Raw genomic sequence first — 17414 nt, 5'->3', positions numbered from 1 at the left:
TAATTTTTCATTCAAATCCGTTTAAAAGAATAGTTGCGAAGAGATAACCAACATACATGCAAATAGGCACGCACACTCGCACTTATTACTGTAGTATAGATAACTAGAAATTATCTTTCACAAAATAACTCAATTTTCTTAAATGTGGGCAATATAAATTGTTTTATACATGCATTTGCATTTACAATCTTCGGTTTCCAGGAAATCCTAATAATTTCCTGGAAACCGAAGATTGTAAATGCACGTATAAAAGTGAATGATGACAATGAAATACATGTATACACAAAAATTTATACTGAAAAAAAAATAATATTTATAAAGGACTACAAAGTTTTCTAATCAAGTATTTTGCACGTCAATATTTTCTCTGCGCACCTACTTATTTAATATAAATAGTGAGGTATTTGGGTGTATAATAATTTTCAAATAAATGTCCATGCTCTCTATTATTATCAACCAACAACTTACAACCTCTGATCGACCTCCTGTGTTATTCAAACGGGGATCGAAATCGAAAAACGACGACCTGACCCAAAGTAAAAACCTATAGCCGTTCACTCAGGTTAAGGTCGTATCATTCAGACAGGAGTTGGTCTTTAGCCGTTCTGTAAATTCTTCCGCTGGTTTGGAGTGCCATCTGCACTCACTCCCTATTGTTCGGTGAAACTATAAAAGCCAGATGCAGCCAACAGTATTAGAACAGTTTGAAAATATTGATTGGCTCAACACATAAATGCATATATACATAAACGTTGCGTCAGTGTTACAAGAACTTGTGTCTTCTACAATTTTCTCTCATTACTATTCGTTATGTCAAATGTCGACGTCTGTATTGTGTATATTTGACATTTTAACTAATAATCTACTTATGGCATTTATACTAATAACAATAACTAAAGCATTCCTTAACTGTTATGGATACATGTATATTATTACCTAGAGGAATAAATATCTTTATGCACATTTTCTAACCAATTGCGCGACAGATATTTGCTATAATTAAATAGAGGAGTGTAAAAATATAAAATTTATAGGTATGTATATATAAAAGTATACTAAATTAAATTATTTGTCTGTGCTAATCTTTTTCCGTCTTCGTTTCTAAATTGCAGTGACTATAGTTTATTCCTAAAGATTCTATATACAATATTAATTACTGACAACCTCAGTAGTCTAGGGGGAAGGGGATTGTTAGTAATGTGGATTGATAACCCCATTGCTAGCAATGTACCATGTCAGGTCGACCTCCACGCGGTTCCCCCTGGAAACCATCGTGTAAATTCCTGGTGAATTTGCACTACGGGCTAACTGACCTGACCTCATGGTGATTTTATCATCCTCCACTGGTGCCCCGCCAGCGTAAACCGTTAGCGCGGGCGGGTGCACCATTCCATTATCAACCCTCAAAAAAAAACCTCAGTATTCTAGCGGTTTAGCATTCCGCTTTACTTCCGATGGTCGCGGGTTCGGTTCATCGCACGGTGCACATTTGTATTCTTGAGTATATTTGTTTTGTATCGCTCTGGTTTGTTTGAAATGCTCTGGTTACCGAGGGACTGGATCGCGCTGTGTTAATTGTCCAGGGCTATTTATTTATTTAAAATACTTATATTCTACAAAGATATTAATGAAATGAAAATAAATAGATTTAAAGGTAATTATAATTACTTAGATCACTTCCATAAAAATTATATGTAATACATATTTAGTGATAAAAGAACCTTTATAAAAATAACGATTATGAATAAATACATAACAGATTTCTATTACTTTGAAACGAAATATTTAATGAGGTACAATTGACCACTAGTATTTAATTTTTATCAAATTGATACAAATATTGAACAGCACGCTTATCAACAACAACATTTTTTTATTGACCAAGTAGAACCGAATATTAAATATTTTAATGTATTTCAAAACTTTGTCTCAGTTATAGGTACCTATGTACTTTATTGTTTCATCCTTATATGAATTAATTCATAATTAGCTATTTCCTATTCACATTCAAATAGAATAAAATACATACCTATTAATATACAACGAATTTACAGTAAACACAGTATTTCTTAAATCAAACAGCACCAAACGTTGCATTGCCATAATATTCCTCCTATTAGGTAGCAAGATAAAATTTTAATAAAAGATGCAACTCATTGTTCATTGAATAATTAGAAAACAACACATTAAAGGCCATAGACAAATAACAGGTATTTCCTTTCGAAGAACTCATTAAGGTGTCTATTAAATAATAATTAAATTTAAATTATTATAAAATGATTTAATGTGTGTCATAAAATTATAAGGAATGTGTTTGCAGTGAAATCCCATCGTTGATAATTAAACATACACGTGCCTTGTAAAATGGTGTTATGAATGTGCCGATAAAGTAAAGACCAATTTAATGCTGATGGTAACAATTTAGACATCTGGCAACGTCCAGTCAGTTAAAAAAAATATTGTAGTGACAGCGCGGGAAAAGAAAATGTCGAAGCTAAAATAGAGCGCGAAGTTATAATTGTGAAAATATTTTTTTAAAAAATGTAATGTTTTACTTAACCTTAAGGCAGTGTATACATATAGTGTAGTATATATGTATATAGTATATACATATATGTTTTTGTGATTTAATATTTCAGGTACAAAAATAAAAATTACACTACCAATATTATTTAAGATCATACTTAGTGTATATTATACATTTTCTGTAGGACTAAATAATAGAAATATATAGAATAAGAAAAAATATTTCTACAAATAAACTTAACGTAAGTAGTTTTGAATAGTTTGTTTTTTATACTACCACAATTTTAGTATTATGTACGTTTATTTAATGAACTTATTAAAAATTCCCGGACATATTTCTATAAAATGAACGCAATACGGAATAAAGCATTGTGTTTATTCAACGATTATTCCATCCAATTCCCTTTACCTTTCGTTTAAAGGATAAACAGAACCAAAAAACTGTATAGGCTAAACAAAAGCACGTGGGCTGTCCGTAATCAACTCTATATATAACGTAGTACCACGAATAACATTATAATTATCAATATTTATGGCTCTAATACACCGATGACAGATCAATGACACCATATTACAGCATAGTCTAAAATTTTTAGAGTATTACAACGAAAATGATGTATTATAGATTTAATTTATATGGACAACATGTGAGTAAAACCTATCAATTGAGAAAATAATAATTAGATTCATCAACAATCAGTAAATAGATATAAATCTGAGAACATCCTCTTTGTTAAAGTCAGTTGAAAAGAAATTTGTGTCAGGTCCTACTTACAAATATCACAATTTGAGTTTATATATGCTGTGTCACAAAAAATACTTAAAGGTTTTAAAAAAAGAATCAGCAGAATCGAATCGTCTTCATTATGACGGTATGATTACATGTTGTTACCACAGACTGCACCAACTAGTTCTAGACGAGATCCTACATAACATAGGGTTCGTTGGTCTATCCACCTGCCCTTGGACTGCCTTGGAGCTCGGTGAACTTATTTTTTATATTCTCTATCCAGTTTTCCATACTTTTGTTTTTCAAATTTAATTTCATATCAAATACATTAAAATGAAAACAAAAAATCATTTGTCAACTAGAAAATGTCTTCAATCACCTGAACAAAGTAAGTAAATTATGACTACATAATATTACATAATAATATTTTATGTCTATTATAGCTAAGGAACATCAAAATTGGTTCAACCGATTAGTAACTTTAATGTCACAGACAGACAGTTACAGAACACACGTATAGCACACGTATAACTTTTTTCGTAAGTATAGGTATATTGTTAACAAGATTTTAACTTCAACAAATCAATTTACAATATACTACATTTTGAGGATCCAAATCCTCAAAAAAGCTCGTCAATTATCAATAGTAATTTTCATTTAAAGGGGTCTTCCTATGTGATGGGTTGAAAAAATCGATTTTTTTTTTTCATAAATTGCTCCCTTAACATGTCTAGAATACGGTAGTAAAGCGATTTTAGAAAATTCGAAGTCGTTTTAAAGATACAGCAGGTAAAAGAAAGAGCGGTTCGGAGCGGTGAGTTGGCAGTTGGCAGTATATTTGTTTATACAAGTTTAGACACGTTTCTACAGACTTAAAAAGGATAAAACCAATAAAGGAATAGGAGGAAAAGGAGCAGGTAAACTTACTGATAAAGTTATCCAAGAAATTACAAAATTCTACGGATTAACAATTCGACGCCATCCAGATTCGCTTGAAGATATGAGAAAGGAAGTTTGGGCAACGTACTATCACAAATGTTCTTCTGATGAAAACCCTCAGCATCAATTTTGTCCAGAAGGCGAAGACAGTTGGTGTAAATGGCGTAAGGCTGAAGCTAATAATGAACTGGACCAATTTCATCACGATAAACCACCTCTAATTCCGCAAGTCCAAGAAGCTATCAAACCGGTTTTCGAAGATTTATCGAAAGACGAATTATTAATTCGTTGTTTAGGAGCAGAGACACAAAACAATAACGAATCTTTGAATTCTTTGATTTGGACTTTCGCTCCTAAACATCTTCATTCTGGTCCCAAAGTTGTTGAAATTGCTAGCTACTTAGCAGTTATTATCTTTAATGAAGGTTTTCAAGGTATTTTAAAAGTTATGTCGATTATGGGATGCCCTGTTGGTCGTGAAGCCCAAGCGTATGTTGAGAAACGGGATGAAAAGCGAATCTTACGCTCTGAGCGGCGCGTAAGTGATGTCGTTAAACAAGCCAGGATTGACTCAAGAGCTGAACAATCTGCTTTAAAAGAGTTTCACGAGGAAGAGGAAAGAATACTCTATGGACCAGGCATCGCCGATTGAGAGTAAGTTGATATTTTAATAGTTTTTAACGGACTTGAAACTTTAAACGCGTTTTTCTCAAAACTGTGTTTTTCAAACTTTCCTCCATTGTATCTCAGAAACGGCTGGACCGAATTACTTGAAATTTACTATATATGTAAACGCATGGAATGAACTATTATCAATCGAAAATTTTCAAAACTTCGATTTTTTTATAGCAAAAAACAAAAAAAAAAAACGCCTAATTTGCAACTTTTATTTCAAATGTCTATCAAAAATCCAATTTTTTTTATATTCATTTGATTATAGGTCATTCCGTGCTTTTACGCCTACAAATTAAAACGCCGTTTTTTTTTTTTTTCAGATAAGCCGATCAGCCGGAATCGTGGAGGAAGTGGGAGCTCTTTTTTTCGAGGCGGGGGTGTTCAGAGCGCTGTAACTCTAGTTTGACTGAATATTTTTAGCTGAAATTTTATATTTATACTGTCCAAAATATGTGTTAATAAATGATAAAAAACTTGAAGCTCTAAATATTTACTGGTCGTAGAAAAAAAATCCTAAAATATCCCTAAAAAACAGGCCGTCACATAGCAAGACCCCTTAATAAAATATTCACTAAATATATAATTACTTGCAAAATATTTATTGACTCAGTTTAGTTTATGCTATAGGATATAATTATTATATAGATTATTCTATTATTTTAACGAAATAAAACATTTACGTAAGAATGCTACTAAGTTGTAACTTCAATTTCCACGGATAAATTCCATATAAATTGAATAACACTTTCTTCACATCTAACTTAAAAAACAATAATAATAAAATTAGAAACGCCAACAAATATTTATCCCTAAATATTTACTATAAAAAGACAATTGTGTTTGCTACGAAATATATGTAAATACAAAATTATACAAAATAAATTTCCCAATTCCATTGTCCGCTGTATCGGCTCATTGTCACAGGTGATCAATAGTTCGCGAGTCAGTTAATACCGGCGGTGCGTGCGCGCAACTTCATTGAGTCGAGCATCATGGTTAGGCGCGCATGGTTGCTGCTCCTCTGCGCAGCCCTAGCTGCTGCACGCGAGTGCATCGAACTCACGTTATCTGATAAAAGTATTCTCACAGAAAGCCTATTCAATGGGACTATAATTAAATTAACCCTTAACGACACAATCGAAGACACCCCACGGTACAATATCCTGGATATATGGGACAGGTTCCCGAGAATTGTGGTGCCGAAGAATGGGACCAGCGAACAGTGCCGCCGTGACAGCCAGCGCTATGTTGACAGCTTGGAAAAATTGGAGTTGTGGGCGTTGAAAAGTAATATGCTAATTTTCGTATTTTTTGTGTGGGTACATCGAAGCAATTGTTTATATTATTCGCAAACTAAAGTTCAATAAGAATGTATGTCAGCAGAATTGTAGCCACGATTTGTAAGTACGGTATACAAATTAGTAAATACAGTTTTAAGGTAAGTAGTTACAAATACTTTTGTACAATAAAAGAAACATTGGATAATGAGATATAAAATATATTAATACAAAGGTATTCTACATTACATGTTGCTTTCGTAGTCAAAGAAATTTATAAATTTTGTACTATAAATTTGTTGATACTTTTGTTGATATGAAAGTGAAATAAATAACAAACATATACCTACATATAAAAAAATATTTTGAATAAATAAAAGAAATATATTGAAATGTAGTTTAGAAATATTTCTTTCCGAAGTTAGTATAATGAAAAGAAAGGTACCACAGTACGATTCCCGGCTATCATCAAATTTTAGATTACAATTCGTAAGCCAACATAACATATACTCTTTAATACTATAAAAATTTAAATAGACTGCAAACAGACACACCGATCGACTAATTATAAATCCCCATATAGACGTTAGTAATTAAGTTAATGAAATATCAAAACGATTGGTCATAAAATAATTCTCTAATTCTTTCATTACTTAATACTAAGTAATTAATACCTACGTAACTAAAAAACATGTCCACTAGTCTTAAATTATTTAGGTTTTAATAATAATTATTCTTATTGAATTTATTTTCAATTTTATTTTTTATTGCCCATTTTGTTAATAATAGTTTTCTTAGAGAGAATGCTAGCACAGTTAAGATAATATTACATAATGGTAGTAAGTGCAGACACAAAAATAAAAATAAAAATAATAACAAAAATATACAATCAACATTAAATGAAATTAAAATAAAAAAACAAATCACCGCTGTACAATTCCATTATAAATAGCATGCGCACAGTCCAGCCTGGTCGCAATCATGCTCAGGATGCTGTTGGTTGACACGTACTCTCAGCACCAGGGATGCGCATCTTTTCCAACCGCATTGTAGCGTAAAAACAGTCTACTAACGTTTTCAAAGTTTAATATTGTCGTAATTCCCTTTTACAATTACAAAAATGAAAATAATCAATTTTAATATTTATATTTTAGCCATACTCTCTCTCTATACTTTTTTTTTTGGAAGATTATAATTACGCTGGCAGGGCACTAGTGGAGGATGATAGGATGAGCATGAGGTCAGATCAGATAGCCAATCGTGCAAAATCACCAGGAATCATATCAAGATGGCATCTAGGGAGAACCGCGTGGAGGTCAATATGAGTAGGTACATTGCTAGTGATGGAGTAATTATTTCACATTACCAACAAACCCTTTCCCCCTTTACATTAAACCCATGACACAATTGATGTCTTAAGGAAGCTAACTAGGGTTTGGGACTAACTCAAAGAATCTGTATGGATAAGATAATATTTTTCCTTTGTGATGAAACATTTTATTCTAATGAGTTTATATTTAGCACTACGACATAAAAACAATTAAAAAGTAATTTGTCATTATTTAGTCATATTTGAAGAGTCATCAATAAAATTTGTTATTTATACATTTGGAGTTGATAGCTTTCTTTCTATTGCCTATGGATTAAGTGTTCTAAAAAGCAACTAAATGACTTTGATGAAATGAATTGATCGTAAATTAAAGAAAATATTAAAAATTAAATAATTTGATAGACGTTTTATGAACGGTCTTCTTTATGCATTTTAACGAATCCCTAGTATCTAATACATTAAATTGATTTTTACTGTAAAGTTTCAACTTTATAACTAAAACTAAAAACAAATTGGGCGAAATGTAATAATATAGTAAGTGTGATGCGGACGACATTGCGCGAGTAAGCTAGATAGATAAAAGGAACACAAAATTTTAATTTTAATTTATTTTATTACAATACATTAATGAAAACTGCACTTAATCGTTTACGAGATAAAACACACAGATAAATAGACTAAATTTCTAACAATTATCGTCACCAGCATCCATTCCGTTTGCATGTTGAATATTTTTACAAGCATTGAATTTTCTTCTACATAGGCTCTTTACTAATTAAGCAATAAATCCTTTTACAATTTTTAAGGTATAGCTTCATAATTTTGGTAATATGTCTGAATACCCCACCTAGGATAATAGTCGTGAAGTTATAAAAAATATTATAACGATGAAATTTGTTTTTTGCGTGTTGAAGATATTAAATTTATATAATGCACTAGAGATTTCCTTCTCAAGTATAATCTAGACAGTCTTATAATTTATTGATGGCGTAAGTACGTACACATTATATACAAAGCTAAGAAAAAGCAGTCAACAGTTTTATCTTAAAAGATCGCTGAATACAGTAAGTGCTGGTAGAGTACGCTGTTTTGAATAGAAATGAGATCTAATAAGTTATAGTGAAGAGCATTACATGGTACATAAAATATTTAAACTCCTACACAAGTAACTGTATGCTTACAGAGGAATATCTTAATCCTCCATAATGACAATACTTGATGGGTTCTAAGATCGCCATTTGATGATGATATCCGTGCCCTGATCTTCTTCTAGGCCACTAGTTTCTATAAATCACCAATATGTTTCAGGGATGCTTAGATTGACTTAAAAAAATAGATTATACTCAATTCAACTTCGTTTCTTAAAGGTCTCTATTATGAACTTTGCGAATTCTACATCGATTTTACTCGCAAATGCCAAGCTTCTTTCCCGTATAGGATCTATTTTTATTTTAATATATAATTTAGGTAGGTATATTATTTATTTATTAACGAACAATATTATATTTATCTTTCCTCTTTAAATCAGATTCCGGGAATCAGAACATTATTCTACACACATAAAATGAATAAATTTATGCCTTTTTATAATATGAGTTGGTAAAGATTCATGTAGTTATAAATTTAGTCACGTAGTTAGCTACTTTAAAGATTTAAAAATATCGTGTAGCCAATGCGTACTTATTAACACATTTGCCTAAAATAATCCTAATTTGCTTGTAATAACAACTATACTTCAAATCAAATAGTACACAAATTCATATTCAAAATGTTTTCAAAATTTGAAATCGTCATCGGTGTCGGTTTTTTATTCCGTCTAATTTATGGATTTATGTTGTAGCTAACAATGGTAATGTAATTGACGCAATATTTGTTTAATAAAGTTATATCTGTCCTGTATTTTCATGCTTTATTTTGTCAAAAATATAGACAATTATGAATTTAAATTAGGAGCCAATGACTTAAATATTCTTTACCAACTAATTTAATGTTTTGTAACTAAATTGATGTATTAACCTTTATTTATTAATCCTCTAATACTGCTATCGTTAGATTATATCATATATTTTCTATATAGTTGACAACTTACCCTTTGTTTTTTAAATAGGGAAAATGCATTTACACAAACACACCTACCGGGCATAACATACGGTCTCACTAACTGACTAGTATAGGTATACCTCTTCGCTAATCAGTTTATCAATTTGAAACTCCATTATATCCACGTGTTTTAAGAGGAGAGGGTTCTATTACAGTATTACTTATTCTTAGAATTGACCACGGTACGGTACATGCGCCAGCGCACCTGTACATCGCGACTTCAACCTTCATGTCGCCTCCTGAATGTTATAGAACCCCAATTCGATTCGTACTTCAAAGTCGTTATAGGAATATCTTTCTCCATAACTTGACAACCCTACCTATCGTACCTGAGAGATTAGATCACATGTCATTGACACGATATACATACTAATCAGAAAACGTAATACGTGCGCGAATATACGCACCCAACAAACTGTAATTGACATCTACTGCACAGATTTCAAGGTCGAAATTATTTTGAAAATATTTCGACTTTGTATATTTTGACTTTGTTTGCTGTTTTTTTTGTTTTCTCATGCAGCTGCTTGCTGCATGAGAAAACAAAAAAAACAGCAAACGCAACTATTTATTTGTTATATTGTATATGTAGTTTTAATTGTTACCAAATTCCTAAACAAAATACTCCATTTGATGTAATTTTCCCTTATATGTAAGAGAAATCTCTTCCAATCCTTTTACTGAAATATATCAAATCGAAAACAACACGAAAATAAGGTCTAAATATGACGGGCACCATCACAACGACATCACTGTCTTGCTAATAGAAGCAGTCTGATAATATCCTGCAAAAAAACTGTTTCATCTTCCATTTCATAGCCTCAGGAAACTGGAAAAGAGTTTCTGATATGAAGAGATGGTGTTTAAGATCCAGCACAAATAATTTTAAACGCAGGCCGAAATTAGCCCAGAATTCGTTTTATGGTATATACTTGTACGTTACAAGGCACTCAGACTGACAATGTTACACACATTTGATGAACGGATGTTGTTTTTGCAATCGACATGTTTTTCAACTGTTGGTCTCACTGATTTTATCGTGATTGAATTCATCTTCTTAGGAAAATGTATTTACTGATTTGATCTTGAAAGCAGCTTCCCCTATTAAAATTATTCTGACAGATGCATAACAGCTTAGTCTATCATGCTCAACTACCACTATCGTCCGAAGGGCCATCAACTTGTTGCCATTCAAGCCTTGCTTGAAAGTCTTGCACTATCCATCACGCCGCTCTCCGCATTTCTATTCAACATAGCACCGTGTGCACGTAATGGTTTAATGGGGTCAGGACGAACCGAAGTCAATGCCAACGGGTCAATGTCAGCAAAAAATCGTCAACACAGTTCAACACACCACATGTGTCGTCATAAATAATGAAGAAAGCAGGATAGTGCTCTTTAATATACGATACTCGTAGATCTGGATCTTAGGTGCAACTTTAGTATATTGCCTAAAATCTTCGCAAAAAATATAAAAAGAAAGTCCATATTTTGTTCATAAGTGTCAGTATTTGTAAAGGCAATAGCCACAGTATTTGGAAAAAACCTTTCCGGCTTTTAAAGACATATTTTTCTACATAGAGGTATTCTATATATCATTACGTAGTATAAAATAAAACACTGTCGCTGTCTGTCCGTCCCTATGTATGCTTAAATATTTAAAACTACGGAATGGATTTTGAAGTGGTTTTTTTAATAGATAGGGTGATTCTAGAGGAAGGTTTATATATATAATACATGTACAGCCGTACGAAGCCGGGGCGAGTAGCTAGTTATATATAAAATAAAATAAATAATCAGTCAAAAACATGCTAAATATAAAAATATGATGTATTTATATTATTGTCATGTCGTTATTTATTAAACGAAGGTTTATTTTGTACATGTCATTAACCCTAATAATTAGAACTTTGGTAATTCCGAATGATATACTTAAATATACTAGTAAAAAATATATTATTTCGATAACTCGAAATTCACCTATACCTATTTTATTTACCTATTGAATTTTATGATTACATTTTGTTGTGAAATTTTACTTAATGTCTGTAAATATATACTTACTTAATTTGGAAAATATTTATTCATAAACTGATTTATTTATTACGTACTAGCAACCACCTAACATTTCTATCATTCTGAACATATTTAAATAGTATAAAATTGTTGTTGATACCTTGCTTTATACACATACGTATTACCTATTTCTTGTGACCTTAATCTTGACTTATCTAGAGGTGGCATTAACAGCGAAACAATAGGAAAACCTTAACAGTTCCAAAAGTGTTTCTGAAATCCATTTTTCCCTATCGACTTTGAATGAACCATTAGACAGCCATTAAATCTGTATTTCGTAACGTTCATACTAATTGTTTATTAATTGTATTACAATGACGCGACAATAAATAGAATGTAAACATTATGGGACTTTGACGCGGTAATTCAAAAGTTTGGTAAATAATTAATTATGGGTCAAGTTGGCAAAAACATAAATCACAACTACAATAAAATGATACAAGGACCTAAATTGCATTGTATTATAGTGGAAAAATGTTCATATACTGTTTGAACAATTAAAATAACTAATTAAAACATACCTTCACAGTCATCTACAATTATTTTACACGAGTATACTCTATACAAAGTTACAAAGGCACAGGAAGGTCAAGGAAAGAGATGATCGACTATGTGAAAGATAATGTAGCAAGAAACGGAAAGGGAAAAGATATAAATAAAGAGATGACTGCGAACAGGGATGAATAGAAGAGAAAAACATTACGTCAACCCCAAAATAAAATTGATGCAAAAGAAGAACTTTGTCAAAATCACCTGCATGTTTCGCCTATTTCTGCCGCAATATGGCAATTACTGTAAGGCATGATAGTTACTGTAAAAGTCTCAAATTAATTCTGTAATGACCTTGTTGCCTTTAATGTCCAATTTCCACAAGATTTGAGGTCAGCATTTATGCCTTTCTTGTTACGTAAATTACTTCCGTTCATCGCGGATTCGAATCCTCGCTAATTATTTATAAGTTATTATTTGTTTTGGTCTGGATGTCCACTACTACTACTACTATGTATGTATTTTTAAAAATTTTATTAAATATTTCCATCAGTTGTCTAGTACCCTTCAGATAACATAATATTACATACCTTAAAATCTCTGTATAGCTTGGTACTAGATGACGCTGTATGAATTTTCCAGACTTATTATAAATAATATTATGCATATGCAATTTTTTGTTACAGTGTTTGATGCAACTGCAAAACCTCCATCGGGCATACTGAGCGGGAACGGCAATCAGTACGGAGATTTCGACGAATGTCTAAGTGTAGATGGATCTGTGCGTGGTAAATACTGCCTCGCCTCGCTCGAAATTAGTTTCAATGACTTGAAGTACAACCACATAGATTCGCTCATACACAGTGGACATTACATACGAAGTAATGTTACAGACGTAAGTAAATCTTTATTAGTTTTTTATTTAAATACCTCTAGGATGGTAGAAAATCACACTTCTACTACTGCAAACTTAAAAAGTGTGTCCACGTAATGAATTTACGAAGTAGTTTTTTTCAATCTTCGTTCTATTCAGACACCTCGTGTCTCCTCTAACTAAAGCACGATAGCAATACTTTCAATCGAAATTTTTCCGTAAATATTTATGTTCCGCTTTACCGAAAGTATTTACTACTCGGCTTGCACTATTATAACAATAAATATAAATATATTTATTTCGTTACTCTGAAAATTAAGTATAATTCTGATGTCTTACACATTATTATTATTATAGTGTCTTGTATTGTTCATACGAATGAGCTAAAATAGGTTTCATTTTTGCTGAGAATTAAGTGTTTAATTACGAGTACTTCTAAAAGAAATTTGTTAATAATAATTACCTTAACCTATGGATAAATTTCATCAAGTTTATCAGTTATTGTGAATATTTTCATAGTAACATGTTTTTTATGGAGAGGGGTCTCCCCGACCCCTCTCCATAAAGTCATAAATATTGATCAGGTTCAATTCCTCCCACCCAAAATTTTTCCCAATATGTGAGTTGTTTTGTATCGATCTCGGTGTTTTCTATGTATGCATTTACTGACAAAAGTTTCTCTATTTGTATCAGTTGTCAAGTACCTATAACACAAGCTTAAACAAAGTGAAATTAATAAATTATAATATAACCTGAAAGATACATATATATTTTAATATTCATTGGACATATTAACAAGCTGTAAAGATTCGTAACTTGTATAACATCCGGTGATCTGTAGCATTGAGTATTCAAGTTATAAGCTACGTAGGTATGCGTGACAAATACATTAAATGGCTAATAATGTTTCAATGACATAATTTACTACTATGTAGCTATGTACTATGTATGTAGCTGTTATTTTTCATCACAAATTTTGATGAATCTTCAGCGTATGTACTATAATAGGTCAAACAGTGTATTTTACTATTTGTTGTAACTTTACTTATTTTCTTTTGGTTATGTGTGAATAATTACTGGAATATAATTTCCAGAAAAATCCCAATGAACTCAACATCTACGATACAAACAGTATTCTTTAAAGATTCCTTCACCATGTATATTGGTATTGGTACCCAAACGACATTGAACTATTCCCGTAATTAACAGAATATCTTCATGAGAATCTGTCCTTTTTCTAAAATTTGTTTAGTGTACTAAATTGTTTATCATTTTTTATAATTATGAATCGTGTGTCTATATATATGTAGATTATTTAATATAAGGATTATACAACGCCCTGAAGGTGCCTTATTACTTACTATCTGTTTATATTCTTTGTAATATACTTCTGGTGTCATAAAGAGTAAATAAACAAATAAAGAAAACAAAGGTATTAATAAAAAAAAAGAGAAAGAAAAGGATTATAAACTAAAAAAATAAATATCAATCTTTTCTTAACTCTTGTAATTTTATTTTAAGCTTATTGTTGTAGCGTAGAAAGCTATTAATATTATAAAAAACAATTATTTAAAGGTTGGAAGAAATCTCTCATTTGTGATAAGCCCCCCATTGTACTGTTATTTCAAATGTTTTTACTGTACAATAAAGTGTTCTAAACAAACAAACAATACTAATTTCGTGAATTTGCACGTACATATTCACAAACTTAGTATTGTTGTAAAAGCTGAACTCAGTGATCTTTGTCAGATTTAGGTTATTTATTATATTTCGTAGATTGCTCAAATATGTATTAAACATAGTGTTGGGAACCCAGGCGAATCTAACCAATAAAATAGTATATTAATGCAATAAATTACAAAGTATATAACTGTGTAATTAACCACTAAGTTGCCTTCTCTATGTATGATTTATGTAGATATAAAAGTAATCAATAAAAAGATAACTATAAAGTGACATACAGAGATATAAGCTATATTTTGTATTGCTGTGGCACACATATGCAGGTTTACCCATATACGATCATGTTAGTCTAACTATTCTGAAATGTATACTGTTTGTAATTGTTTTAAGAAAATGCGATAAACTTACAACAACAACAAAAAATAATCAGCGCTTATTAGGATCATACCACGTGGTAACAGAATGACCAAAATTTATACGCCTGTCACATAAAACATTTACATATAAAACAAGCTGTTTCCCACGATTTTGTCTACTCTTTTGGAGATAAAAGATATAATGTCCGTTCTCGTGTTACAATCTATCTTGAAATTAAATATATTATATATGAAATTAAATTAAAATCCGTTCAGTCGTTTAGTCGTGAAAAAGTAACAAATAGATAGGCTCACTTTACTATATTAGTAGGAATTCAATAAAAAAAAAAAATTGTAACGAAATGATTACCATAATTGTGTAGTAGATAAAATATATTATTTTCATTACGGAATTTTTATTAGGGAAATATTTGCTACAAATAGTACCTAAATTTAATTTAATTTGAAGTTGGGCAGTCTATTTTACTATATGTAAGAGCTTGTTAGAACATTAGTAACTATAATATTTTATTTTTCTCCTTACTTCCATTCTCTTTTTTAAAGGCGGAACGTTCAGCATAATCTTACGGTAACTTCTCTTGCGATCATAGATTTTAGAATAAGATTGAATTATTTAAAAAAAGATTTATTAAAAGCATTATTTCAATTTTGTTTCGTAAAATAAAATTAATACATAAAATTAATAATTAAATTCCTACATTACGTAACACAGTAAATACTGTGTTACGTAAAGTAGGTAACATACCTACGTAAACTGTAATTTCCGTATTACAGTAAATTATTCTAAATAAACTACTCTACATAGTGTTAATTCGACTGTCATAAGTTTATTGAAATAGATTTTTAACATCATAATATTAAAGATTTTTGGTAATAAAAAAATACGTCATTATTTACCTTCTAAAATGTCATAATAATGTACTAAATACGATACAAGGATCATTTTCAATAAATGTACATTAATCGTCACTACAAAATGTTGGCATTATGCATGACTTTGACACGATTCTATGTATAAAGTGATTATACACATAGTTGTGAAGTCGCTAAATAAATTTCTTCATAATATATGATAACTAACAAGTCTATTTAATAATCTGATCCTTGAATGCCATGTAACGGGCTAAACTGATTTTATCCAAAAAAAAGAACGAAGAATTAAAAAGAAGAATTTATAATAATAAAAAGAAAAGATTATTTTTTATATATTAGATAAGCTTTTACTCTCAACATTGTTTCCTTTTTTTACATAGTCTATTTATGAGTTCGTGATAAATTCTATCTACATATTAAATTTCATTAAGATTGTTGAGCGGTTTAACTATGATAATTTAATAATGAGACAGACAGACATACTTTCGAATGTATAATATTGTATTAGTAGATATGTATGATAAATACTACTGCACTTTATATTACTCTATGTAATGATTGTGCGAGATCTTGTGCGTCAAATATAATCGTTACAAGCCTATAACATTTTAATAGTATACAAGCTCGGTACGAAACCTATTGTAAAGTCAGACCACGGCAGTATACTGATCAAACACGTCCACAAAGAATTATGCTGAGGACAATAGTGCTTACCGTATTTGTTTGTGATCAATTGCAATTTTTATGTAATTTGAATGGCCCACCAGATGGAAAATGACATTAGCCGCCTGGAGAGATGAGCTACTGCAGTAACATCACGCCCGTACCCTTCATGCGTCACCATTCTTAAGGACTATAAAGACCTGATTGAGGACAAACCATAAAACAGCTTACAAAGCAAATTGCTTAATGGCAGGAATAGGAGAGATACAGTTACCCACGGATACGTATTTGTGCAAAATTATTAATAGTGTTCTCGGTTAATTATAGTATTTTTAGGTAATTGAAATGACAAACAAACTGACAGCACACCAATGGTTGGTGGCAACCGTCCCCTATATACATGAACAGCACTACGGGCATGACGTTATGTGATACCACTCATAGAAAGAAAAGAAAGAAAGAAAGAACACTCATGTGTTGTTATTCCATAGGACTTAGATATTATGTCTGAAATCCTGTGATTTCAGTGCCTAATCGTACTCTACAACAGAAACACGGCTTACAAAGCAAGCTGCTTGGCGGCTGAAGTAGGTGAGATTGAGATAACCACGCAGACGACTTTTTACAGACTACCTTTACTTAACATTTCGATTATTATTTCTGATGGTAACCCTTGTCTGCAGAGTGGAAAGGGGAATGTTAGTAATATAGACTGATGATCCCATTGCTAGGAATGTACCATGTCAGGTAGACCTCCACGCGGCCCCTCTATAAACCGTTATAATAATTTCCTGATGAATTT

At 31.2% G+C, this 17414-nt stretch overlaps 1 protein-coding gene across 1 annotated transcript in view; it reads left to right on the top strand.

Annotated features, from left to right (window-relative positions):
• Window positions 1-5834: 5834 nt before the first annotated feature.
• The window catches only part of LOC131853243 (nose resistant to fluoxetine protein 6-like), a 36920-nt gene continuing 25340 nt past the window's right edge, over window positions 5835-17414 (top strand). Inside the window, exons 1-2 of the mRNA XM_059204084.1 lie at window positions 5835-6157; window positions 12829-13037. Coding sequence (XP_059060067.1) covers window positions 5863-6157; window positions 12829-13037 — 504 coding nt within the window. The 5' untranslated portion in view covers window positions 5835-5862. The remainder of the gene's footprint in view (window positions 6158-12828; window positions 13038-17414) is intronic.

Source organism: Achroia grisella, unplaced genomic scaffold (genome assembly GCF_030625045.1).
Source record: "Achroia grisella isolate CSIRO2021 unplaced genomic scaffold, CSIRO_AGI_Agris_v1 utg900, whole genome shotgun sequence".
Classification (NCBI taxonomy): Eukaryota; Metazoa; Arthropoda; class Insecta; order Lepidoptera; family Pyralidae; genus Achroia; species Achroia grisella.
The sequence above is the reverse complement of the archived record's forward strand: the minus strand, read 5'-3'. Positions and strand labels throughout refer to the sequence as shown.